The sequence below is a fragment of the Brassica rapa genome, chromosome A05 (assembly GCF_000309985.2).
Source record: "Brassica rapa cultivar Chiifu-401-42 chromosome A05, CAAS_Brap_v3.01, whole genome shotgun sequence".
In the NCBI taxonomy this organism is placed as follows: Eukaryota; Viridiplantae; Streptophyta; class Magnoliopsida; order Brassicales; family Brassicaceae; genus Brassica; species Brassica rapa.
The window spans coordinates 7,625,934-7,648,053 of NC_024799.2; the positions used below are offsets into that span (position 1 = coordinate 7,625,934).

At 34.2% G+C, this 22,120-nt stretch overlaps 3 protein-coding genes, 1 long non-coding RNA gene and 1 pseudogene across 7 annotated transcripts; 3 read left to right on the top strand and 2 right to left on the bottom strand.

Moving 5' to 3' along the window:
* The first annotated feature begins 3,981 nt into the window (after positions 1–3,981).
* LOC117134314 lies at positions 3,982–6,173 on the top strand. 3 transcript variants are annotated; one of them, XR_004458570.1, is made up of 4 exons: positions 3,982–4,116; positions 4,195–4,441; positions 4,803–4,966; positions 5,044–6,173. It is a non-coding gene; the product is annotated as an uncharacterized LOC117134314 (long non-coding RNA). The 3 variants fall into 3 exon arrangements; XR_004458571.1 differs by having other exon boundaries at positions 3,983–4,194; positions 4,285–4,441; XR_004458569.1 differs by having other exon boundaries at positions 3,991–4,441.
* Positions 6,174–10,598: 4,425 nt separating this feature from the next.
* Positions 10,599–13,712, top strand: LOC103868242 (shaggy-related protein kinase zeta). The gene is made up of 11 exons (XM_033290909.1): positions 10,599–10,836; positions 11,327–11,421; positions 11,564–11,623; positions 11,722–11,994; positions 12,088–12,162; positions 12,248–12,309; positions 12,425–12,527; positions 12,626–12,721; positions 12,810–12,893; positions 12,984–13,085; positions 13,189–13,712. Exons 1-11 carry the CDS (start codon positions 10,734–10,736, stop codon positions 13,255–13,257), a joined length of 1,122 nt encoding a protein of 373 aa, XP_033146800.1. The 5' UTR covers positions 10,599–10,733; the 3' UTR covers positions 13,258–13,712.
* A 567-nt stretch (positions 13,713–14,279) lies between these two features.
* Positions 14,280–17,138, bottom strand: LOC103867922 (annotated as a pseudogene).
* A 341-nt stretch (positions 17,139–17,479) lies between these two features.
* LOC103867924 (DEAD-box ATP-dependent RNA helicase 42) lies at positions 17,480–19,359 on the top strand. The gene is made up of 2 exons (XM_009146019.3): positions 17,480–18,342; positions 18,391–19,359. The coding sequence occupies exons 1-2, from the start codon at positions 18,072–18,074 to the stop codon at positions 19,164–19,166; spliced, it is 1,047 nt and encodes a 348-aa protein (XP_009144267.1). The 5' UTR covers positions 17,480–18,071; the 3' UTR covers positions 19,167–19,359.
* A 78-nt stretch (positions 19,360–19,437) lies between these two features.
* Positions 19,438–22,120, bottom strand: LOC103867923 (ATP-dependent zinc metalloprotease FTSH 2, chloroplastic). Of its 2 annotated transcripts, none has more exons than XM_009146017.3 (4): positions 21,949–22,120; positions 20,350–21,842; positions 20,038–20,278; positions 19,438–19,953 (listed from the first exon to the last, which is right to left on the bottom strand). In XM_009146017.3, exons 2-4 carry the CDS (start codon positions 21,840–21,842, stop codon positions 19,609–19,611), a joined length of 2,079 nt encoding a protein of 692 aa, XP_009144265.1. In that variant the 5' UTR covers positions 21,949–22,120; the 3' UTR covers positions 19,438–19,608. The 2 variants fall into 2 exon arrangements, with proteins under 2 accessions (XP_009144265.1, XP_033146799.1); XM_033290908.1 differs by having other exon boundaries at positions 20,350–21,860; positions 21,949–22,044.

Genomic DNA, 22,120 nt, shown 5'->3' on the forward strand with positions numbered 1-22,120 from the left:
GATCCTATTATCAGTAGTATTATTCTACCTCAATATAGTTTTATCGTTTGTATTGCACTAATCATATTATAATTTCCTTTTAACGTCATATTCATGCTCTTCTATAATCCTTACTAATAAAAGGAACCTTTTGAGGCTCCATAGAGCGTCCACATCAGCAAAAAAAACTTCTCTCAAAAGATGACACGTGGCATAAAATATAGTTTTACACTTTAATATTACTAATTTTGCAAATTATAAATAATATGTAAACATACATCATAAAAAATAGAAAAACTACATTAAACATATGTAAGATTACCATTTTTCACTTGAAAAAAAGACGGCTTATCTCCATAATGTAACATTACCATTTTATAAAAAAAAAAAAACATTATATATAATTTTGAAAATAATAAATATATGTAAACATACAACATAAAAAATGGAAATACTACATTAAACATATGTAAGATTACCATTTTACATTTTTAATTTAAAAAATAATAATATGTAAGCATACAACATAAAAAATAGAAAAACTACATTAAACATATGTAAGATTACCATTTTTAACTAAAAAGAGACGGTTTATCTCCATAATGTAAAATTAATATTTTGTAAAAAAAACATTATATATAATTTCGAAAAGAATAAATAATATATAAACATACAACATAAAAAAATGAAAATACTACATTAAAAATATGTAATATTACCATTTTACATTTAAAAATAACAATAATATGTAAACATACAACATAAAAAAATAGAAAAACTACATTAAACATATGTAAGATTTTCATTTTTCACTAAAAAAAAGCGGCTTATCTCCATAATGTAACATTACCATTTTATAAAAAAAGAAAAAAAACATAAATATAACTATTTGACTATTTGTCCAACTTCTTCTATTAAACATTGCCGTTTTACATTAAAAATGTAAAAATACATTAAGATTTAAACATCTATCTTAAAATATAAAATATAGATATTAACTAAATATAAAGTATAAGAAAAAGAAAATACTCATTATATAGAAAAATAAATAATAAGTAAATTTTATAAATATATAAATATACGAATTATATATACAATAATAAGTACATGCACAATTTTTAAAAAATGGAAAGAGTACATTAAATATTAAACATCAATCTTAAAATGTAAAATATAGATATTAAGTAAATAGAAAGTATAAGAAAAAAAATACACAACTTAAAAACAATGGAAAAAGTATATTAAGATTTAAACATCTATCTTCAAATATAAAATATAGATATTACGCAAATAGAAAGTATAAGAAAAGGAAATACACAATTTAAAAAATGGAAAAAGTACATTAGTATTTAAACATCTATCTTAAAATGTAAATCTATCTTAAATTATAAAATTATTAGTAAATAGAAAGTATAAGAAATAGAAATACACAATATAAAGAAAAGTAAATATATAATATAAGTAAATACCCAATTTAAAAAATGGAAAATTACATTAAGATTTAAAAATATATCTTAAAATTTAAAATATAGATATTACGTAAATAGAAAGTATAACAAATGGAAATATACAATTTAAAAAAAAGGGAAAACCTACATTAAGATTTAAACATATATCTTAAAATGTAAATCAATCTTAAAATATAAAATTATTAGTAAATAGAAAGTATAAGAAATAGAAATACACAATATAAAGAAAAGTAAATATATAATATAAGTAAATACCAAATTTTAAAAATGGGAAATTACATTAAGATTTAAAAATATATTTAAAAATTTAAAATATAGATATTATGTAAATAGAAAGTATAACAAATGGAAATATACAATTTAAAAAAAATGGAAAACGTACATTAAGATTTAAACATCTATCTTAAAATGTAAAATATAGATATTAAGTAAATGAAAAGTACAAGAAATGGAAATACATATACACGAAAATAAATAATAAGCAAATAATGTAAATATATAATATATGAATTATATATGTAATAATAAGTAAATACACAATTTTTTTAAAAATGGAAAAAGATCATCAAGCATTAAACATCTATTTTAAAATGTAAAATATATAATATAAGTAAATACACAATTTAAAAAATGGAAAAGTACATTAATATTTAAATATCTATTTTAAAATATAAAATATAGATATTACGTAAATAAAAATATATGAAATGGAAATAAACATTTTAAAAATGAAAAAAGTACATTAAGATTTAAGCATATATCTTAAAATGTACTTCTATCTTAAAATGGTAGTAAATCATATAAAAATGGAAATACCACATTAAACAAAAAAAAATGTATAGTTTTTCATCAAGAAAGTCCCTATAAATCTCATTATTCTATCCACATCAACCTCACACTATTAAGGAAAATTTCAAAGCACTCGAGCAAAAAATGGTTTCACCATCAACTCTTGCCGTCCCAGAAACCTTTAATGACCTTGAATGAGATTTTTTTATAACAACAAACTTTTTGTTAGGTGGATTCATTATTGAGAAACCCGCAACTTCCAAAAGCCAAACTTATTCATGGGAATTGAATTGCTTTTCATAGACTCAAAGGTATTCTTACAAATTTAAATTAATCTAATCCATAATTTTATTGTTAATATTCATACTAACTCTTTCATGATCAAACCATTTCAGTTAATAACCATTCAAGCGTTTATCCCGAAACACTTCTTTCCTCGCCGAATCAGGTATTGGTTCATGTTGGTTTAGTATTGTTTTTGGTTTACTAACCGGTTTAGGATGGTCCTATTGTAAATATAATTTAAGTTGGTTTAGCATATATTATGTTTAAAATAACTTAAATTAAATAATAATAATATCATGCTTAAAATATAATTTTAGAGAGCTTTCAAATATAGTTTACAGAACATTATAGGTGATGAATTTAATTTATTAAATTCGTTTATTACTTAAACCTAAGTTTTTTAAAAAACATATTGAGTTATAAATATCAATGATGGATTGGTGAGTATAACATGAAGACAAAAATATAAATATCTGATTTTCAAGATAAGAAATTCAGCTTTTATTCAGATACTCAATATATAATATTTTAAATTATTTTTTAAAAAATATACATAATTTATATATATAGATTAATCTTCCAAACTTAAACTATTATATTATATATGAATAATTGTTTTAAATAAAAATAATTTCTGATTTAAAATAAAAATAAAAACAATAAATTGTTATTTTCAAATAATGGATGTAATTTACATTATACTATCATTTAACAAGTATTAGATACGTTTTGATATATCATTATTTTCTATTTCCAGAACACAATAAATTGTTAAACATCAATATCATCTACGTTAAGTATACGAACAACACAAATTCAAACATCACAAAAAATATTTACATAACCATTATAATACAATAATTTAATCAAAAAATACAATTAAAAAAATTAAAAAGAATAGTTATATACTTAATATTTGAAAATAAAAGATATTTTTGCTAAAATTGTACTTACCTGGCCAAGGAGATCGACCATCTTTTTACGGATCGATCGAATGTTGAGCATGTGGTTGATCCGAAAATACACTGCAGTTTAATAAAATCTCTAAAACATTTATTCCAACACTCAAAAGATAGTTTTGCTAAATATGATAACTAGATAGCCAATAAAATTATAAAAAAATATTTAAATAGTAAAAAATATGTTAATTTAACGTGTTAAAATTTAAAAATAAATTTTAATTATGACATGCATTTAACATTTATATAAATATATATCATAGCCTAAATATAAATAATTTAACAACTTAAATTAGAAAAAAATAAAAATCCCGGGCGTAGCCCGGGTTAATCCCTAGTCTTTATATATAAAAGAGAGTTTGATCTCTCCTGGTGAAGCCACCTCAGCATCCAGGTCACAAATTCGTGCTCTGTCGTGCTGACACGTGTCGCCTTCCCTCTCAACGCAGCGTTTCATTAATGTATGGCGTCATGGGCTTTCCGTTTATTGTATGTTACTGGTCTTGGAATCGTGCAAACATCCGGCCTGGAAAGTGAAAACAGAAATACTCTCCCCCTAACCCTAATACGGCTTAAAATAACCCACGAAGATCGTCTCTCATCTTCATGCGGCCGCGGTGACGTTTGCGCTTACTGTAACAGACTTCTTTATGGATTCCTCTTTAATCATGTTGATTTATTCTCCCATGATGTGTCTTCGATGCGTTGATTAGGTCTGAAAGGCGGTGTGTGTTCAGCATAAATATGTGAGCAATCCTCATCTGGGACTCATCATCTCTTTCAATTCTCTGAAAGTATCTCAGGTTAAGCGAGGCGGCGAGGGTCGACACACTCCTCATGTACGCCAAGGGTTGACATCGCCATTAACGATCGTCTAACTCTTCGACCCACTCCAGCCACGATTCCCCATTCAATGCGTTGTCCCTTTCTACAAGGCGGTAGATCTCCAGCTATAAGAAGGTCAGCTTTCATCCCGTGAACATCATTATCATCCTCACATTTAGAAAGCTTGAGTTTAAATGATTTTTGTTTCGTTTATTGATTTGTTTTTTTTTATATGTATTTATGATTTGGGTATCGTTTATTGATTAAGAAACCTTGAGTTTTGATGATCTTGATTTCGTTTTATGTTTTCTCTGTTTGTTGATGTAAGATGATTTGGTTTCGTTTATTAATTTAGAAAGCTCGAGTTGACAGAAAAAAATTTAGAAAGCTTGATTTTAGACGCTTTTGGTTTCGTTTATTTATTTTGTTTTTGTTTGTTACTGTAAAAAAATTTTGGTTTCGTTTATTGCTTCTTGAGTCCATATACCGTGTGCAGATATGTGTTGTTGATGAGACCGACCGACGAAGCTGTTTTGATTACCAGTATCCAGTTTCAAAGGTCTCGGTTACACTAGAACAAGAAGTTCTCACAACGCTTACACAAATACATCGATTTGTGAGAATAATCTTACGTCCCAAGTTTTTCAAAACTATAAACTGGTAAGCTCTTATACAATTCCCCAAGGTTGTTCTTAAGTCTGCTAATTTTGATTGCTTAAATTAAATTCTTTGCACAGATTCTTCCAATGGCGTTCCCACGAGAACAAGCCAAGAAAGATGACGCTGTTAGTTAAATACTTGGCAAGTTTCTATCGAATTTTCTTATTCATTTTTTGTTTAATTCGTGAGTTGTTTTAAATTCAATTTTCTTACTTCATTTTGATTGCGTAGATTGTAAATTAAAAAACAAGCAAGATAGGATACTCGGGGAGGTCAGGAATGAGAAAGTTGAGCAATGATTAAGAGATGGATGAGATTGGGATTGGGGTTTCAGGGTTGAATTATGAGTCTGATGAGTTGAACAAGAGCAGTAAGGCTACTAAGAGTGTTCAAAATGGAGGAGGTAATGTAAGAAGAGAATGCCTGCTAAGAATCTGATGGCTGAGAAGAGGAGGAGGTGGGTGATAGGCTTTATATGCTTAGATCAGTTGGCCCCAAGATCAGCAAAATAACAATTACTTCTCTCTGATCTCCTCAAGGGCTTCGTCTTCATCATTTACTTATCACCGTTAGAGTTCGATAGATTCTGTGTTGTGTTTGTTGCGATGGAATTTCATTAACAACCACATACATTATGCATTAAACCTCAGACTTCGGTTCGTGTCAATTTCAAAGATACCACATGCAGCTGTTTATTAGCTTTCCAAAAAATTTTATTCACATACCCATCAATAGTGTCCAAAATAGTAGATTCAGTGATCCATTCCAGTTACGCAACTTGATATATAACAAACTCACTCAGTTGACAAAAAAATAACAAACACTCACGTGGATAGCTCACCGAACCTCCCGTACTGCATAGATTAAGTTTGGCTGATTTTCCACAGGAATTTGATGCCCAAAATAACAAGTCCCACATCATAAAGGATATCAATTAATAAATCAAAACTAATCCCTTTCTAGAGTTGGAGACTTGGAGGCACGCTTAAATTATTGATCCAGAATATAAAACCAAATACTCAAACACCATAAGATGCTACCTTAAATAACTGGATATTGATAGTAAAACAGAGGCACGCTCACAGAAGGTACGAAAATAGTAACCCACCATAATCTACAAAGTTAGTTATATTAAAGAAATATGGCAAAGCTGAATCAAATGGATATACAAAAAAAAAAGATAACAAAAAAATAGCCATATAAATTTGCAAAACCTTCGACATTGTATATGTAAATAAAAAGATTAGTCTTTTTAATATATATATATATATATATAATATAACCAACAAATAATATTTGGTGAAAATTTAGTCAACAAATAATATTTTTTTGAAGATACATAATATAACCCAATACATAAATTTAAGAGTACATAGAAAATTTCAACAATATATAAAAATTACAAAAAGGAAACCAAAACCACAACCCTGTCCATACCCAGACCGGGATAAACCAATTCCAAAGCTTAAAATGAAGGACAGGTAAGCTTTTCTACACCAAAAAAAAAATTACCAAAACCAATTGCCACTATATGTTTAATATGTGTGAGAAGGTTGGCAGATGAGCTATGTTACGTTTGGTTGAGCGTGTTCATATTTCACTTCCGTTGACAACTCAGTCGATGGTCTCATAAATACATGTGTGGATTTATTGTATTTTTATGTAACCACAAACTTCTTGATATACTATAGATTGTTTGAGGCTTCAAACAAAGAGATTGTGATTGAATATAACTCAGTTCTCTCTTCTCAACTCATGGTTCTGAGTATAAGTGATACCTTACAATCAGTAAGTGATGAGACTGTCCCATAAATTTCACTTTGATAAAGTCTATGATTGTTTCTCTACGTTTGTGTTTAAATGTTATATCTTTTATTTTATGTTTTCCAACTTCGTTGATCAGAGCAACGAATACACAACTATTAAATAGTTTTTGTAATTCCTACTTGATTTTCTGCCAGCTAAATATATTTTGTCAAATTGAATTATAAATAATATATATGTATATATTATTACATTCTCTGAATTTTTTTTTTTGTAATTTTGTGTTCTCTAAAAAATAGAGAATATGAATATTTGTGTAGTTCCTACTGTCTGAGTCTGTTTAAGTTGATGAAAAAAAATAAGTTATTGTCATTTTAATTCTAACAAAAAATATTTATTAAAAACAACAATATGTTCTTAGAATTTTTTTCTATTATTTTTTTTGTCTGTAATATCGCTTTCAATGTATAATAATTTTAAATGCTTCATACAATTAATATAAATTCATATAAATAGTTTTTATTATAACTTCCCGCCCGTAGGGCGGGCCAACCCTAGTAGCAAAATAAAAAGTTCTTTTAGAATCTAAACCAGTCAGTCATCGAGGAGTTGTCATTGGTTTTTTCTTAATCTAGAAGAATTTATTATTTTCTCACATTCTCCTTCTCTCAACCCATCAGAATCATCCAATGATCCAAACGAATAGTACTAAAATCAAGAATTGCATAAGAAACTTCATATAAAGAGGTTATATTAGCTATACGATTGGCACACCGCACACTGGTTGTCTTATCTCCCTCTGAAAGTGATAGTGCGCCGAATGAATCTTTATCTAGTAGGAGAGTATCTTCTATTTTCTTGGAATAAATTTAAGCTTTAAACGTAACTATAGATCGCTCAAACTAAATTTAAGCTTTAAAATATAACTATAAATAAATTAAATGCAAGTTACTTCTCGCATGAGGCAAAATAATCTATCTTCATAAATTCGAATGAACCTTCTCAAACTGAATATCGACTCTATATATATATTTTATCAATTATATATTCAGTGTCGTGCCTAGCTTTCTTGGGGCTTATGACAAAAATTTTAAAGTAATAATTTTATTAATATGTAAAATTTATTATAAAAATTATGAATACAATAAACTTAAGAATAAAAAAATATAATAGATATTTTGTAGTATTATTTATATAGCATTAAAATTGGTTAGAGGTGAAACATATATATAAAAAACAAGAAATGAATTATATAGCAGAAAGGAAAACTATCTCCATTAGTCATATATCTTCATTTTATGGCAATCAAAATATATTAAGGGTAAGTGTGGACCTGTAAACTTAGAAATTTTACAAGAAAACATAACTAGCTATATAAAATGGTTTTTAAGCTATATAAAATGTTATAAAATGAAACTAGATGAGATGTATATTTAGAAATCTCGAAGCCCATAGAAGAAAATTATCAATGTTATAAATATGTCTTATCGAATGAAATGGTCAAAACAAATTCAAAATTTGGGGGGCTCTAAACTTGTGCTAGAGGTGGGGGACTAAGGCAACCGCTTTTTTCATAAGCTAGTAAGCACGGCTCTGTCTATATTGTGTGTGTATGTTAAAGAACATGCTCAGTAAACTTCGAGGGTTTAAACTAGTTTTGATATATTATAACTTCTTGGAAAAAAACTGTTACATGTCTCATTTTGATTGTAGGCCAAAGAAAAATGTGGTTTTGATTAGTGATGACGTAAGAGCTTTTTTTTTTTTGAAACTGATATTTAAGAGTTTACGGTTGATACTGCATGAACATTCGATATACTCCACCTGGTTTACGATAACTAAGTGGTTCAGTTGCACAATGTGGGTCTTTAGCAGTATTTTCTTGTCCAGAAGCAAAGGAAAAGGTTGAAAGCTCTTCCACTTCACGCACTAAAGTCAGCAAAAACTTTGGTGAGCTCTTGGCTAGTGATGATAATACATGGAAATCTTCTTTCGAGGCTGCTGTGGCAGACAAAACACTGTATGTAGATAGCATTCAGTAGACAAAAAGAGTCCATGGAGCAATCTTTACTTACAGAAGAAGTGCAGAACTTGATTGGACCCGGCGAAGAAGCTATCTCGCAGCCTAAAACCACCCAAAGTGTCATAAGAGATGAGGGTTTCACTGAAGAATGTACTGATCAAGCTATTGTTGCACTGCCAGAATCCAATGTGGTACTAGTGGTGGTTACAAAGGAGAAGATTGATCTTGAAGCCAAGTTGCAGAGAAACACAAGGAATCTTGAAAGTACCAGGCTTCACCATCGTTAAACTTATCATATTGTTCCACCACCACCGTTACCAAAAGCTCCTTCAGATTCCTGGTTAAAGCGTACACTGCCAACAATCCCACCAAAGAACAGAGATTTTGAAGTGATGTGCAGCTCATGTCAACAGAGATTTTGTTGCAATAACAATCCACAATTCCATGTGACACTGCTTCTTTTTTCTTTATATGTCCTCTACTACTAATTGACTTTTTTTTTGTTCTTTTGTAATTTATGTTTTTGAAATATAGAGCACTAGAAAGGAAACCTGAAAACTGCAGAACTGAACTGAACTTTAATCTATGGTTAGCCATGAGTTTGATGATGCTCTTTTTGTTTCCAGTTCAGTAAAAAGATATATATCAAAATCTAAAAGTATGCAAATGGTATTATTACTCAAAAAATGAAAGATGTTATCATTAGGCCCTAATATAATGTAACATTTATGTTTTTCTGATTCTGTAACAATATTAACTTCCACGATTAGTTGAACTAAGCAAACGAGTTTATTTATTTAAGGGAAGTATAATAATAAAGGGAAATTAATTAGATTTTTCAGTTTGCTCTTCACTAGTGCTTATGTAACTGATGAGAGTACTTTAAAGGGTTTTTAGTAATTAAACCCCTCAACTAAAGATGAATCGTAAAAAAAACTCTTAACTAAAAATTCTGTGAAATAAACCCTCAACTTTAGTTTCGTTAACATATGTTACCCTCCGTCTAAAAAACTGTGACGGAGGGTGACATATGTTAACGGTTTATAAGTTGAGGGTTTATTTTACTGGATTTTTAGTTGAGGGTTTTTTTACAATTCATCTTTAGTTGAGGAGTTTTATCACTAAAAGTCATTAAATGTTATTAAATTATTTATTATCATTTATACATTGTTTTAGGATTTATAAGCCTTTAAAATTAATTTATAAATTTTAATACATTAATATATTATAAAATTAATTTATACATCTTAAATTAATAATTTTCAGCACTACTTACAACTTATTATAACTTTGAAATATTAAATTATTTGATATTTGGCAATAGTGATATAAAAAAAATTTGTGTGTTTATATCGTCATTGTCAAATATGAAATAATTTATAGTTTCTACTTACATTAAGTCGTAAGTAGTGTCGAGATAATTCATCCATGAAGTCAAAAATTATTAATTTAAGATGTATAAATTAATTTTATAATACATTAATGTATTAAAAATATAAATTAGTTTTAAAGGCTTACAAATCAATCTAAAACAATGTATAAATGATAATAAATAATTTAAAAACCCTTTAATGACTTTTAGTGATAAAACCCCTCAACTATTTTTGAATCGTAGAAAAAACCCTCAACTAAGTTTTCAACATTATAAACCCTCAACTTATAAACCGTTAACATATGTCACCCTCCGTCATGATTTTTTAGACGGAGGGTAACATATGTTAACAGAATTAAAGTTGAGGGTTTATTTCACAGAATTTTTAGTTGAGGGTTTTTTTTACGATTTATCTTTAGTTGATGGGTTTAATTACTAAAAACCCTACTTTAAACTAGTGCTCTAATTGGAAGGTGATGGTTACGCGCAATATCAACGCGTGGGTCATCCTTTTATCTTTGAACGATAACTGAAGTGTTTACTTGGACACAAGAAGAAAAAATAGTCTTCACTCTTCAGTGGGGCTACTAGAAAGAAAGAGAAAGCACATGACCTCCTCCATACCATTGGGTCATCAGCCTCCGTGTCTAGCTCCGCAGCAGCTGCGCGACAGAGATGCTTTGAAACGTCGTCCTGATATGGATACAGACAGTTTCCTTTCTTTCTTTGTTTGATCCTTTACGTATGTGTTTGATAAACAAATGCATTTCAAATGTTAATTTGGTGGCTTTAGATCTCGGGCTAGATCTAGCTCGGGTTTTGTGTTCGCGTTCCTGACAGGTTTTTGAATGTTCTTGTAATAATAAGTACATGGTTCTTGTCCCATTCTTTGTTTTTGGACTCTGAATTGATTCTGAACTCTCTTTTTGTCTTCTTGTGTTCTTCATTCCGATACTTGTTCCATGGTGTCTAAAGATTGTGTCTTCTTTTTTTTAACGGAATGGTTCACATCCTCATCTTTAACAATTAGTCTGCAAATATTTGCTCTGGGTTTTGTTTCTATCTAAGCTAGCCTCTGGTCAGTAGGAACATGCGACATTAATCAGAGGAAGCACCTATGTGTCACCAGTTTCCTTTGTTCTTTGTTGACAAGAGTAGTTTAGTGCCTGCCTGAAATAATATATTAATGGTCTGATTTTGCAGGATATGTTTGCTGCTGTTATAGAGGGCAATGATGCTGTTACCGGTCACATCATTTCTACTACCATTGGAGGCAAAAACGGCGAACCTAAACAGGTTTGGTTTCCCTTTCTTTGTTCAATCTTTATATGAGCTATATACTGCTCATGATTTGGGGACACACCATCATGTGTGAGGTTGCCTAAACTTAAAGTAGGAGCCCCTACTAACTTATGTTTTCCTTCTTGTCTCTTTACAGACCATTAGTTACATGGCAGAACGGGTTGTTGGAACAGGATCATTTGGAATTGTATTCGAGGTACCTTTGTTGTATTTGTTCACTCACTGCAACCAATTGGTGGAAAGCAGCTTCTTCTTTCCTTTTCTGATTAAAATCATTTAACTTACCATTTCTAGGCAAAGTGCTTGGAAACTGGAGAATCAGTAGCCATTAAGAAGGTTTTGCAAGACCGGCGCTACAAGAACCGTGAGCTTCAGTTAATGCGGCTAATGGACCACCCAAACGTTGTTTCCTTGAAGCATTGTTTCTTCTCTACAACGAGTAGAGATGAGCTCTTCCTCAACCTCGTTATGGAGTATGTGCCCGAGACTTTGTACCGGGTTTTGAACCACTATACTAGTTCAAACCAGAGAATGCCTATTTTCTATGTCAAACTTTACACATACCAAGTAATTTGCATTGTTATATTACTGCTTCCCCCCTACAAGTTATTCTTTCTCTACGTTGATCCTGAAACGGGTTTTGAATATGTTTTTTCACAGATCTTTAGAGGCTTGGCTTATATCCATACAGCTCCTGGTGTCTGCCACAGGGATTTGAAACCACAAAATCTTTTGGTACCTACGTTTGATATATTGTTGTGGGTTTATCTTAACTAACCTTGACTAGATTGTAATTTAAATTCTCTGTTGTGGTCTGTAGGTTGATCCTCTCACTCATCAGTGTAAGCTGTGTGATTTTGGAAGTGCAAAAAATATTGGTACGTTTGATCACATTTATTTTTCAACCGCTTTTGCCTTTCTGTTATCTTCTTGACCTTTACAAACTATTCACCATTAGGTGAAAGGTGAAGCAAACTAAGTATCTCAGAGAACTAAGTCATCTCTCCAGAATCCTCCCCAATCCTTTTGATGTCTTTTTGTATTCTCAGCCGTTGTTCCCGGGAGAAAACTCTGTGGACCAGCTAGTGGAGATCATCAAGGTGAAGTCTCATTTTGATTAGATGTTACTTTGGCTTCTTTTTTCTGTTTGGTATATAAAATATAGATTGTTCTTGATATATGTGGTGCGTTGGTTTAGGTTCTTGGTACTCCAACTCGAGAAGAAATCAGATGCATGAATCCAAACTACACAGACTTCAGATTCCCACAGATCAAAGCTCATCCTTGGCATAAGGTATTTTAATTATGCATATTACAATCCTGATAGTACAATGGCTTAATATTAATAAAAAGACAACATAAAAAAATACAACCTTCTTCAGGTTTTTCATAAGCGGATGCCTCCAGAAGCCATTGACCTCGCATCTCGGCTTCTTCAGTATTCACCGAGCCTACGTTGCACTGCGGTCAGTATCTCTAAACAACCAAACACTCCTAATTGGGACCTGCACTGTTTGATTATGCAAAGTTTTTCTTTTAACTGCTGTGTCTAAAAGCTGGAAGCATGTGCACATCCATTTTTCAATGAACTACGAGAGCCCAATGCACGTCTTCCAAACGGCCGACCTCTACCACCATTGTTCAACTTCAAACAAGAGGTAATGATTAATCACAACAAAAGAGGGTGTAATGTAGCTAACTTTCCTTAAACCTACCGTAACTGAATGTATGTTATCTTACTATTTGAATGTTCCAAAACAGTTATCAGGAGCTTCACCAGAGCTTATAAACAGGCTAATACCTGAGCACGTTAGGCGGCAGATGATTTGAGGCTTTCCATTACAAGCTGGTCACTAGAAAAAAGGATTTTGAAACTGAGATGTTATTATTCACTTTTGACTGGCAGAGACACCTTTTTCTAGTGTATAATTTGTTCATGGTCTCGCACGCAGTACAAGAAAACAACCGTCGTTTGTCGTTCATATGGATGCAGAGCTACCTGAGTGGTTCGCAGAGTAGTCTGCTTTGTTTGCTGATAAAAAAAAAAAATTGTTCATGGTTATGTCCGTAAGACAGAACCGCATAGTGATGGAAGAAATGAATGATAATGTCTAAAACTTTAAGCGTTATTGATTATAAGGTAGGAGCTTATATTACTTGAGCATATCTCTAAGTATGACAGATTAACTTCATGCATAGGCACATAGGATGTGACTATTGCTTTTTGTTATCTCTCTCTCTTTTGTTTGTTATCATTTTACATATATTTAACTTAATTTTACTCATTTATAAGATTTATGTATTTAAAATAATTTTGTATAGCAGTAAATAGATAATATATTAAATTTATATCAATTTCATATACAAATTGTAATTAGTTTTTTTTTGGAAAATAATTGGTAATAGTTATAACTTTAAAATTTTTTTGTAGAAAATAATATGTAGACTTTTTTGATGTGACTTTAGATTTTATTGATGTACTTGTACACTGTAGGTTTTTTCAAGAACGGTGATTTTAAATTTTTTATGAAAATTTAATTGTTGTGAATTTAGTGTTGTAGAAATACAAAGAATTGTGGACAATATCTACATCCATTACGAATCACACCCAATGTTATGTGGTATTTGTCTTTGGATGAAAATAACCTCACTTCTGCTTTTTACTTTTTTTACTTTGTGTATTTAAATGCAAGTTGGTTCAGTTTTACAATTATATTGAAATATATGTTATTTTGTAATTAGACACAAATAGAATTACTAAGAACCGGTACGAGATTTTGGATTAAGAAATTTTTAAGTTATGTAATTTTTGTCTCCGTGCGTATTACTCCCCTAAAGAGACTGTTTGAAAATATTTAAAGAAATCGATGCAACCACACTTCCATGACTTCCATGGAAGAACAAAACGCTTCTTCTGTTTTTATTCCGCAGCTAAGAACAAAAGGCGCTGAGAAGTTTACTGTTTGTGGATAAACCTTCAGTTCCAACGAAAACAATTGAAGAAGAACATAGCTTCCTGTGTCTTATTAACTCGTGTCAACAAGAAGAAAAAATCATGTTTGGGTGGAGATAAGTAAATAAAATAATTTAAGATGACTTGGTGACTTCATGTATAGCATTCGCAAGGTATCCCACATTTCCTGTTGTAACACCAGCCATACTGCAACCAAACACATCAATGATTTGGTACACAATTGAAAGTGAATTAAGATTAACAAGTAGAGAAGTGAAGTAGTAGTACCTGATACGGCCATTACGGGTCATATAGATGTGATATTCGCTTGTTAAGCGGTCAACCTGTTCTGGTGTTAGCCCACTGTAGCAGAACATTCCAATCTGTTTCCCCACGTAAGTGATAGAAAATGACATGTTCATAAAATAAACATTTTAGTAATTAATTACCTGCTTGGTTACGTGCTCCCATGATAGAGGCGATCCTAACTTCTCAAGGCTCTCCCTCAAAGTAGTTCTCATGCCAATTATCCGATCAGCCATGATCTGTTTATCAGATTCTAGTTCTTTAGTTGAATTATCAAACACAACATGGGATTCGACGTGTTTTATAAGATAAGATTCTCCATCGAATGTGTGCGCGCACATGAAACATGGAAATGTTACCTTGACTTCCTTTAGCCACAGACTCTTTAACTCTGGGTCTCCGAGAATAGTTGAGACTATTTGAGCTCCATGTAAAGGTGGATTGCTATACATTGCCCTAGCTAGTTGCTGCAACTGACTTTTCACAGTCACGGCTTGCTTTTCATTTTCACAAAGCACGCTGCAGCACGAGACAATGTAGTAAGTAATAATGTTAATATTCTGTTTCTTACCTTTTTCACAAAATGAACATATATATGCATGAGTATGCTTAATGATGTAAAATGAATATTATTATACCTGAGACATCCGACTCTCTGGCCATAGAGTCCCATGTTTTTGGCATAGGACTGAGAGATTCCAATATGATGACCATCCTCGAGAAAGATCCTGATTGACTTGGCATCTCTTGCTGGATCACCACTGGCAAAACCTTGATAGGCCATATCGAAGAATGCAAAATGATTTTTGGCCTTGAATAGCTGTGAGATCTCTCTCCATTGTTCCTCTGTAGGGTCGACTCCAGTAGGATTATGAGCACAAGCATGAAGAAGGAAGAAGGAGCCTTCCGGAGCATTCTATGAGAAGAAAAAAAGGATTTTATCATCAACAAGAATAAGATGTAGAAGTAGAGTTTCTTGCTTGCTAGTTGCTAACCTTCACATCATCCATCAATCCTTTGAAATCTAAACCCTTGGTTTCTGGGTGATAGTAATGATAAGTCTTTTGAGGGACTTGCGCATCTCTCCAGATGTTGTGGTGGCTTGGTCACAGAAGAGACAACATTAAGCTATTATGCTATATATTCAGGTTAAACATTGTAAATGGTCAAAGTTAAAAAAAAAAAAAAAAATGTATTGAAAACTCACTTGGACCAGGTTGGAACAGGAATATGTAGATCTGTGAACCGGGATTAAAACGTGTCTGGAAGTCAGCAAAGAGTCGGCATGCTCCAGTTCCGGAGAGAGACTGAACTGCAGCGACTCGTTTGTCTTTGATAAATTCAGAGTTGTCCCCATAGGCAAGCTTCAAAGTTTCCTCCACCATTTTCACACTCCCTCCCATAGGAAGGTACTCCCTTTAATTCATAAACACAAAAGATATATACTTCAGATAAAATAAAATAAATAAAATAAATGACCAGAAGCGTTTAAAAAAAAGAATAAAAAAAGGATTCAAATCTTACATGAAGGAGGTGCCAGCAATTCTTCGTTCAGCTTCTCTAACACAATCCAAGACAACAGGCTTCCCATTATCATCACGATATGCTCCCTACCAAAAGTAAAGACAGCATGCAATATATTATACGCCATGTCCTAAGACTTTCAGCTCGAAATGAGATTCTCAAAACATTCTCCCGAAAATATTTAGATCAAAAGGAAAAGCAACGTCCGTAAGATCTAGAGAGAGAGAGACTGACCACACCAACGTTAACTTTGTCGGGACTAGGATCAGCGAGAAAAGCCTCGGTGACTCCGAGGATCGGATCTTTGGGAGCAGGCTCCACGTTCTTCCACCATGAAGACATACTTCTCAAACCGAAGATAGGACGACTCATCATCATCGTTCGACGTGAAGCTGAGTTACGGATTGTCCTCGCCATCATCGCCATAGCGCTTTCTTTTTACCTCAATCGCACAGGGTGAGAATGGTTGGATGATTTATAAAGGGGGAGCGTTAATGGAGAAGTTGCGACACGACACGTTCGAAGTTTGGGGCAGATGCGGACGAATGAAAGACGCTAGTTGCTTAATAATGACCTTGGACTGTGTGTGTGTGAGATAAGATATTACTATTTGATTAAATAAATCATGCTTATAACAACAAAACTAAATAAACATTAAAAATTAGGATTTATCTGTCTTCTTGTATCAGATCTTTCACTTTTTCAGTCTTCCAACACCTGAACTCCGAATTTTACGGTACTTTGACAAATAGAAACGTCGTACATAACATTTAATTGCATCAAACAAATTGTTATAAACTAATCTAGGCCTAGGCATAATTTCTGTAACCCGAACCGAACCCGAACCAAAAAACCGGATCCGTATCCGGTCCGAAATGTAAAAAATATCCGAATGAATCTTGTAAGGTGCTACAAAACATATCCGAACCCGAACGGATAACCCGAAAAAACCAAAAAATCTGAAAAGATAACCAAAGAAACCGATCCGAATGTCCAAAATAATATACAGTATAATTATATGAAACATGAATATATACTTCAAATATTCAATTTCATATTTATTTTTGATATGTTATCTAACAATAAGTATTTAAAAATTAAATAACTACCTTAAATACTTAATTATACATAAATAAATATATATTTCTTATGTTTTACTTTTAAATTTTAGATATTATTTCAAGTATATCCGAACCGATCCGATATAATCCGAATTCGAATGATATATGATTACTTTATGACTTCTATGATGTGATACAAAAGTGACTCAAACCCGATGTGTTATATCCGAATCCGATCCATACTTGCAAATTTACTATAATGGAACCTATGAAGTGTTATAAAAGAGAACTGAAATCCGAAGAAAATCGACCCGAATGCCACGGGTACCCGAACGTCCAGGGCCTAAACTAATCTGTGAAGACAAATCTTGTCATCTAAATATTAATTTGCGTGTTGGAAAAATGCTGGAACAAACATTATAGGAATTTATTGAATTGATGATTAAGGAGAATTTGAATAGATTCTAAATTCAAATATAAAGAAAATAAAAGGAATTTCGGATTTGAGTAAGCAAAATTTGTTGTTAAAGTTTACAAATTATATAAACTTCTATTCTAAGTTGTTCAACCAAAAAAAAAAACTTCTATTCTCACTTCTGTTCGTAGCTATAAGTAGAAAACGAATGTTAAAAAATGAAACCTTATATTTGGTCAAAGGAAGGAAGTACTGGGCCAATGGGCCTCTAGGATCCAAAGGGCCAACAAAGTTGGAGCTTTTTCCCTTCCGTTTTGTTTGTTACTGTACATCTTCTGTATTTAAGCTTTAGACGAGCGAAGAAGGTGCGAAGGAAGATATATCGATGGAGGAGACCACTGACGACGTCAAACGGAAGATGACTCCTTCAGTTCCGGCTAATTACGTAAGCATCCTTCAGCTCCGGGAGCGATGGATCAAAGAGAAAGAGCGGAAGCAGCGAAAGGAACAAGAAGAAGCAAAAGATGAAGAGAGACGACGTAATCAACACGCTGAAGAACAGCAAACGATAGGGGACGATCTGAAGAAACCACGGGAGGATCTCGATGAGATGCGTTTGAATCAAACCAATCAGAAGCACTGGGGCAGGAACACTAAGAGAGACGAATCTACTGAAGACGGAGAAGCAGGGTGGCCTGAGGAGGAGGAGGAAACGGCGGCGATCGGGAGCGAGAGAGGCGAAGATGAGGGATTACCGGAGAAGAAGAAGAGGGGACGTAGGAATAGGAAGAAGAAGAGAACAAATCAAGAGGTCGAGGAGTGTGGATCAATCAAACCGGCGCCGGTTAAAGATCAGATTCGAGTTTATAAGAAGAAAGGAGAAAAAGGTACGGGAAAGCAAAGAGCTGGATCTCGAGAGGAAGCTGTGACTGCCATAGAAACTCAACTTGAGCATCTTTCTATCAAAAGAGTCGAACTAAACAAACATCAAAGCGATCAGAAGCACTGGGGCATGAACAGTAAGAAAGACGAATCTACTGACGGCGGAGAAGCAAGGTGGGGTGAGGAGGAGGAGGAAACGGCGGCGATCAGGAGCGAGAGAGGTGGAGCTGAGGGACTACCGGAGAAGAGGAGGGGACGTAGGAAACGATATGGTAGAAATAAGAAGATAACAACTCAAGAGGTCCAAGAGTGTGGATCAATCAAGCCGCTTGAGTACACCGTGAAGGAGAGTAATACTCCTGTGAAAGATCAGATTCGAGTTTATAGGAAGAAAGAAAACAAAAGTGTGGCGGCCATAGAAACACAATTTGAGCATCTTTCTATCAAAAGAGGCCAAGAAACCAAACATCTCAAGGCACAAACCAAATCGCTTAACCCTAACCCTATAGAGACTGCTACAATGGTGTGGGTGAAGAAAGGGCAAGAGGAGAGAGCTGGTGATGGAAATGGAAGTGGCGTGAAGACCTTCAATGCTTAAGGTTTTGGTAACCTGAACAATGACGTTACTTTGGTTTCAGGCTTTGATGCTTTTTAGCTATGAAAGGATGAACAAAAGAAGAAAGTATATGGTTGGTTGGTAATATTCTTTCATGCTCATGGAACAGAGAGATCAGTGTCTTGGCTTATAGATAATTCTAATGCTTTTCCTGTTAGGGACTAGGTTTTCATTACTGAGAAAATGTATATAAGTTAACATGATTGCAGATCACTTTGGTGTGTAAATCTGAATAACTAAGCTTGGAACTTGATGTGCAATACAATGTATTTAGATTGGATTATCTAGAACACATCTATGGTGAATATACCAATTCCATTTTAACATTTACTCGTTACACAGTACTGGGATAAAACCACATTTCTAGAGATGAAGTTCGACAGTACAAATGTACAGAAAAATCAAAAGTATACAGATTCATTACCTAGACAGGAGCTGGTGTTGATGTTGGGGTTGCGGCAGGAACTCTGTTTTCCGGCGGGATCTCAGTGAACTCGGAGAGAATTGCCCTGAACTCATCACCTCCAATAGTTTCTTTCTCCAGAAGCACTTCAACGAGCTTATCCATGGCTTCACGGTTGTTCCTTATGTGGCTTAGAGCTATCTCGTACGCACTGTCTGATAGTTTCTTCACCGCAGTATCAATGTCTTCAGCAAGCTTCTCAGACATGGAGTTTCTTGCCATCATCCTCATGATCACATCGCTTTGTGCCGATGAATCCATCAACGACCATGGTCCAATTTCAGACATCCCAAATGTTGTTACCATCTGCAAAGTACAATAACCAAACAGTCTCATTAGGTACGAACAAGAACAATGTGAAAAAAAGCTGAAGGTGTTATAGGTACCTACCTGCTTAGCCAAACCGGTGATCTGTTGCAAGTCACCAACCGCGCCAGTAGTAACCTCAGGCTCACCAAAGATGATTTCTTCAGCGGCTCTACCACCGAGTCCACCAACAATTCTTGCAAAGAGCTGTTGCTTGGAGATGAGAGTAGGGTCATCTGATGGAATGAACCAAGTAAGTCCTCTCGCTTGGCCTCTTGGTACCAACGTTACCTTTTGTACAGCGTCATGTCCTGGAGTCAATGTTCTGCAAAGAACCTCCTGATTATAGTAAAAGATATATAAATAAATGCTTTTAAAATCTGATTTCTCACTTACCCACACACGGCATGACCAACTTCATGGTAAGCAACCAAGCTTTTGCTCTTGCTATCAGTCATCACAGTTCCTTCCATACCAGCAACGATTCTATCAATGGAATCATCAATCTCTTTCGACGATATCGCCGTCTTCGCACGTCGTCCAGCCAATATTGCAGCCTCATTCAAGAGGTTAGCGAGATCCGCTCCGCTGAATCCAGGCGTCCTCATCGCTATCACTTCAAGCGAGACATCATTTTCAAACTTCTTATTACCAGCGTGAACCTTGAGGATATCAGTCCTCCCCTTGATGTCCGGAACGTCAACACTCACCTGCCGGTCAAACCGTCCCGGCCTCAACAAAGCGGAGTCAAGAATGTCTGCTCTATTGGTCGCAGCAACAACGATGATACCAGTGTTACCTTCAAACCCATCCATCTCAGTTAACAGCTGGTTCAAAGTCTGTTCTCTCTCATCATTACCTCCACCGATCCCTGTCCCTCTCTGCCTCCCAACAGCATCAATCTCATCAACAAAGACGATGCAAGGAGCGTTCTCCTTAGCCTTCTTGAAAAGATCACGGACCCTGGAAGCACCAACACCGACAAACATCTCAACAAACTCGGACCCGGAGATAGAGAAGAACGGCACGCCAGCTTCACCAGCTATAGCTTTCGCCAGAAGCGTCTTCCCAGTACCAGGAGGACCAATGAGCAGAACTCCCTTCGGGATCCGAGCACCAACAGCAGTGAACCTCTCAGGCTTCTTCAGAAACTCAACCACTTCCATGAAGTCTTGCTTGGCTTCATCAACTCCAGCAACGTCATCGAACGTTACCCCAGTGTTTGGCTCCATCTGGAACTTGGCTTTGGACTGACCAAACTGAAGCGGGCCGCCGCCACCTGGACCGCCCATTCCTCCAGGGGAGCCTCTGGAGAGAAGGAACAACCCGCCAATCAAAAGCATAGGGAAAGCGAGATTCCCAATCAAGTTAAACAACACAGAACCTTGGTCTTCCTGAGCGTTATGCGCTGCGAAGTCAATGTTCTTGGCTCTCAGCTTCTGGAGAAGCTCTTGGCTTAGCCCCGGAAGCTGAACGCGAACGCGCTGTACACGGTTACCTAACTCAGGAGCAACAGCTTCCACGATAGCTATTGTCCCGTTCTCGTAGAGATCCACTTTGCTCACCCTGTCCTTGTCCAGATACTCGAGGAACCTAGAGTACGACATCCTTGAGGAAGAGGAAGCATCCTCTTGTTGTTCATCTGCGGCGTTTGCTTTGCCGCTTCCGAGCAAACCGATTCCAGCGTTTCCGAACAAGACTTTGAGAAAGTCTCTTCTTCCTTCGTGTCTCTTCGCGTCCAGAGAAGCCTTCACGACATTAACCTTGGATGTTCTGGTAACTGAAGAGGAAAGACCAATCTGTCTGCGTGGAAAGTGTTTGCTTAGCTTGTGTTTGGTTGTGTGTAGTGACAATCCGTTTCCGACAAGACAGGTAGATGAAGCTGCCATCTGTAATGAAATCAAGAAGGAACGAATCAAAAAGTAGTTAGATGATAGCAAACGAGTAAGATTCATGCACGAAAGAATAAGGAAGAAGAAGAAGAAGAAGAAGAACCTGTATCGATTGCAGATGAGAGTGGAGAAGGAGAGGGGAGATGATGAGTGAAGGAAGGGGTTGGGGATTTTTGTTGAAGGTAACAGATGTGGTTCGTGAAGAAGAGCTAACGTGTTCTTCATTTAGTGGTCATTTAAGTGAACCGGATCTAACAAGCACCGAATGGATAATC

Excerpts from the sequence above, each read along its gene's own strand:
- LOC103868242 (XM_033290909.1), top strand. The coding sequence starts at position 10,734 with ATGACCTCCTCCATACCATTGGGTCATCAGCCTCCGTGTCTAGCTCCG. Across the intron at positions 12,310-12,424 it reads AGTGCAAAAAATATTGGTAC|TCATCTCTCCAGAATCCTCC; the intron begins GTTTGATCACAT and ends CAGAGAACTAAG. Across the intron at positions 13,086-13,188 it reads TGTTCAACTTCAAACAAGAG|TTATCAGGAGCTTCACCAGA; the intron begins GTAATGATTAAT and ends GTTCCAAAACAG.
- LOC103867924 (XM_009146019.3), top strand. The coding sequence starts at position 18,072 with ATGGAGGAGACCACTGACGACGTCAAACGGAAGATGACTCCTTCAGTT. Across the intron at positions 18,343-18,390 it reads GCACTGGGGCAGGAACACTA|AGGAGGAAACGGCGGCGATC; the intron begins AGAGAGACGAAT and ends GGCCTGAGGAGG.
- LOC103867923 (XM_009146017.3), bottom strand. The coding sequence starts at position 21,842 with ATGGCAGCTTCATCTACCTGTCTTGTCGGAAACGGATTGTCACTACAC. Across the intron at positions 20,279-20,349 it reads GTTGGTCATGCCGTGTGTGG|AACATTGACTCCAGGACATG; the intron begins GTAAGTGAGAAA and ends GGTTCTTTGCAG. Across the intron at positions 19,954-20,037 it reads TCACCGGTTTGGCTAAGCAG|ATGGTAACAACATTTGGGAT; the intron begins GTAGGTACCTAT and ends TGTACTTTGCAG.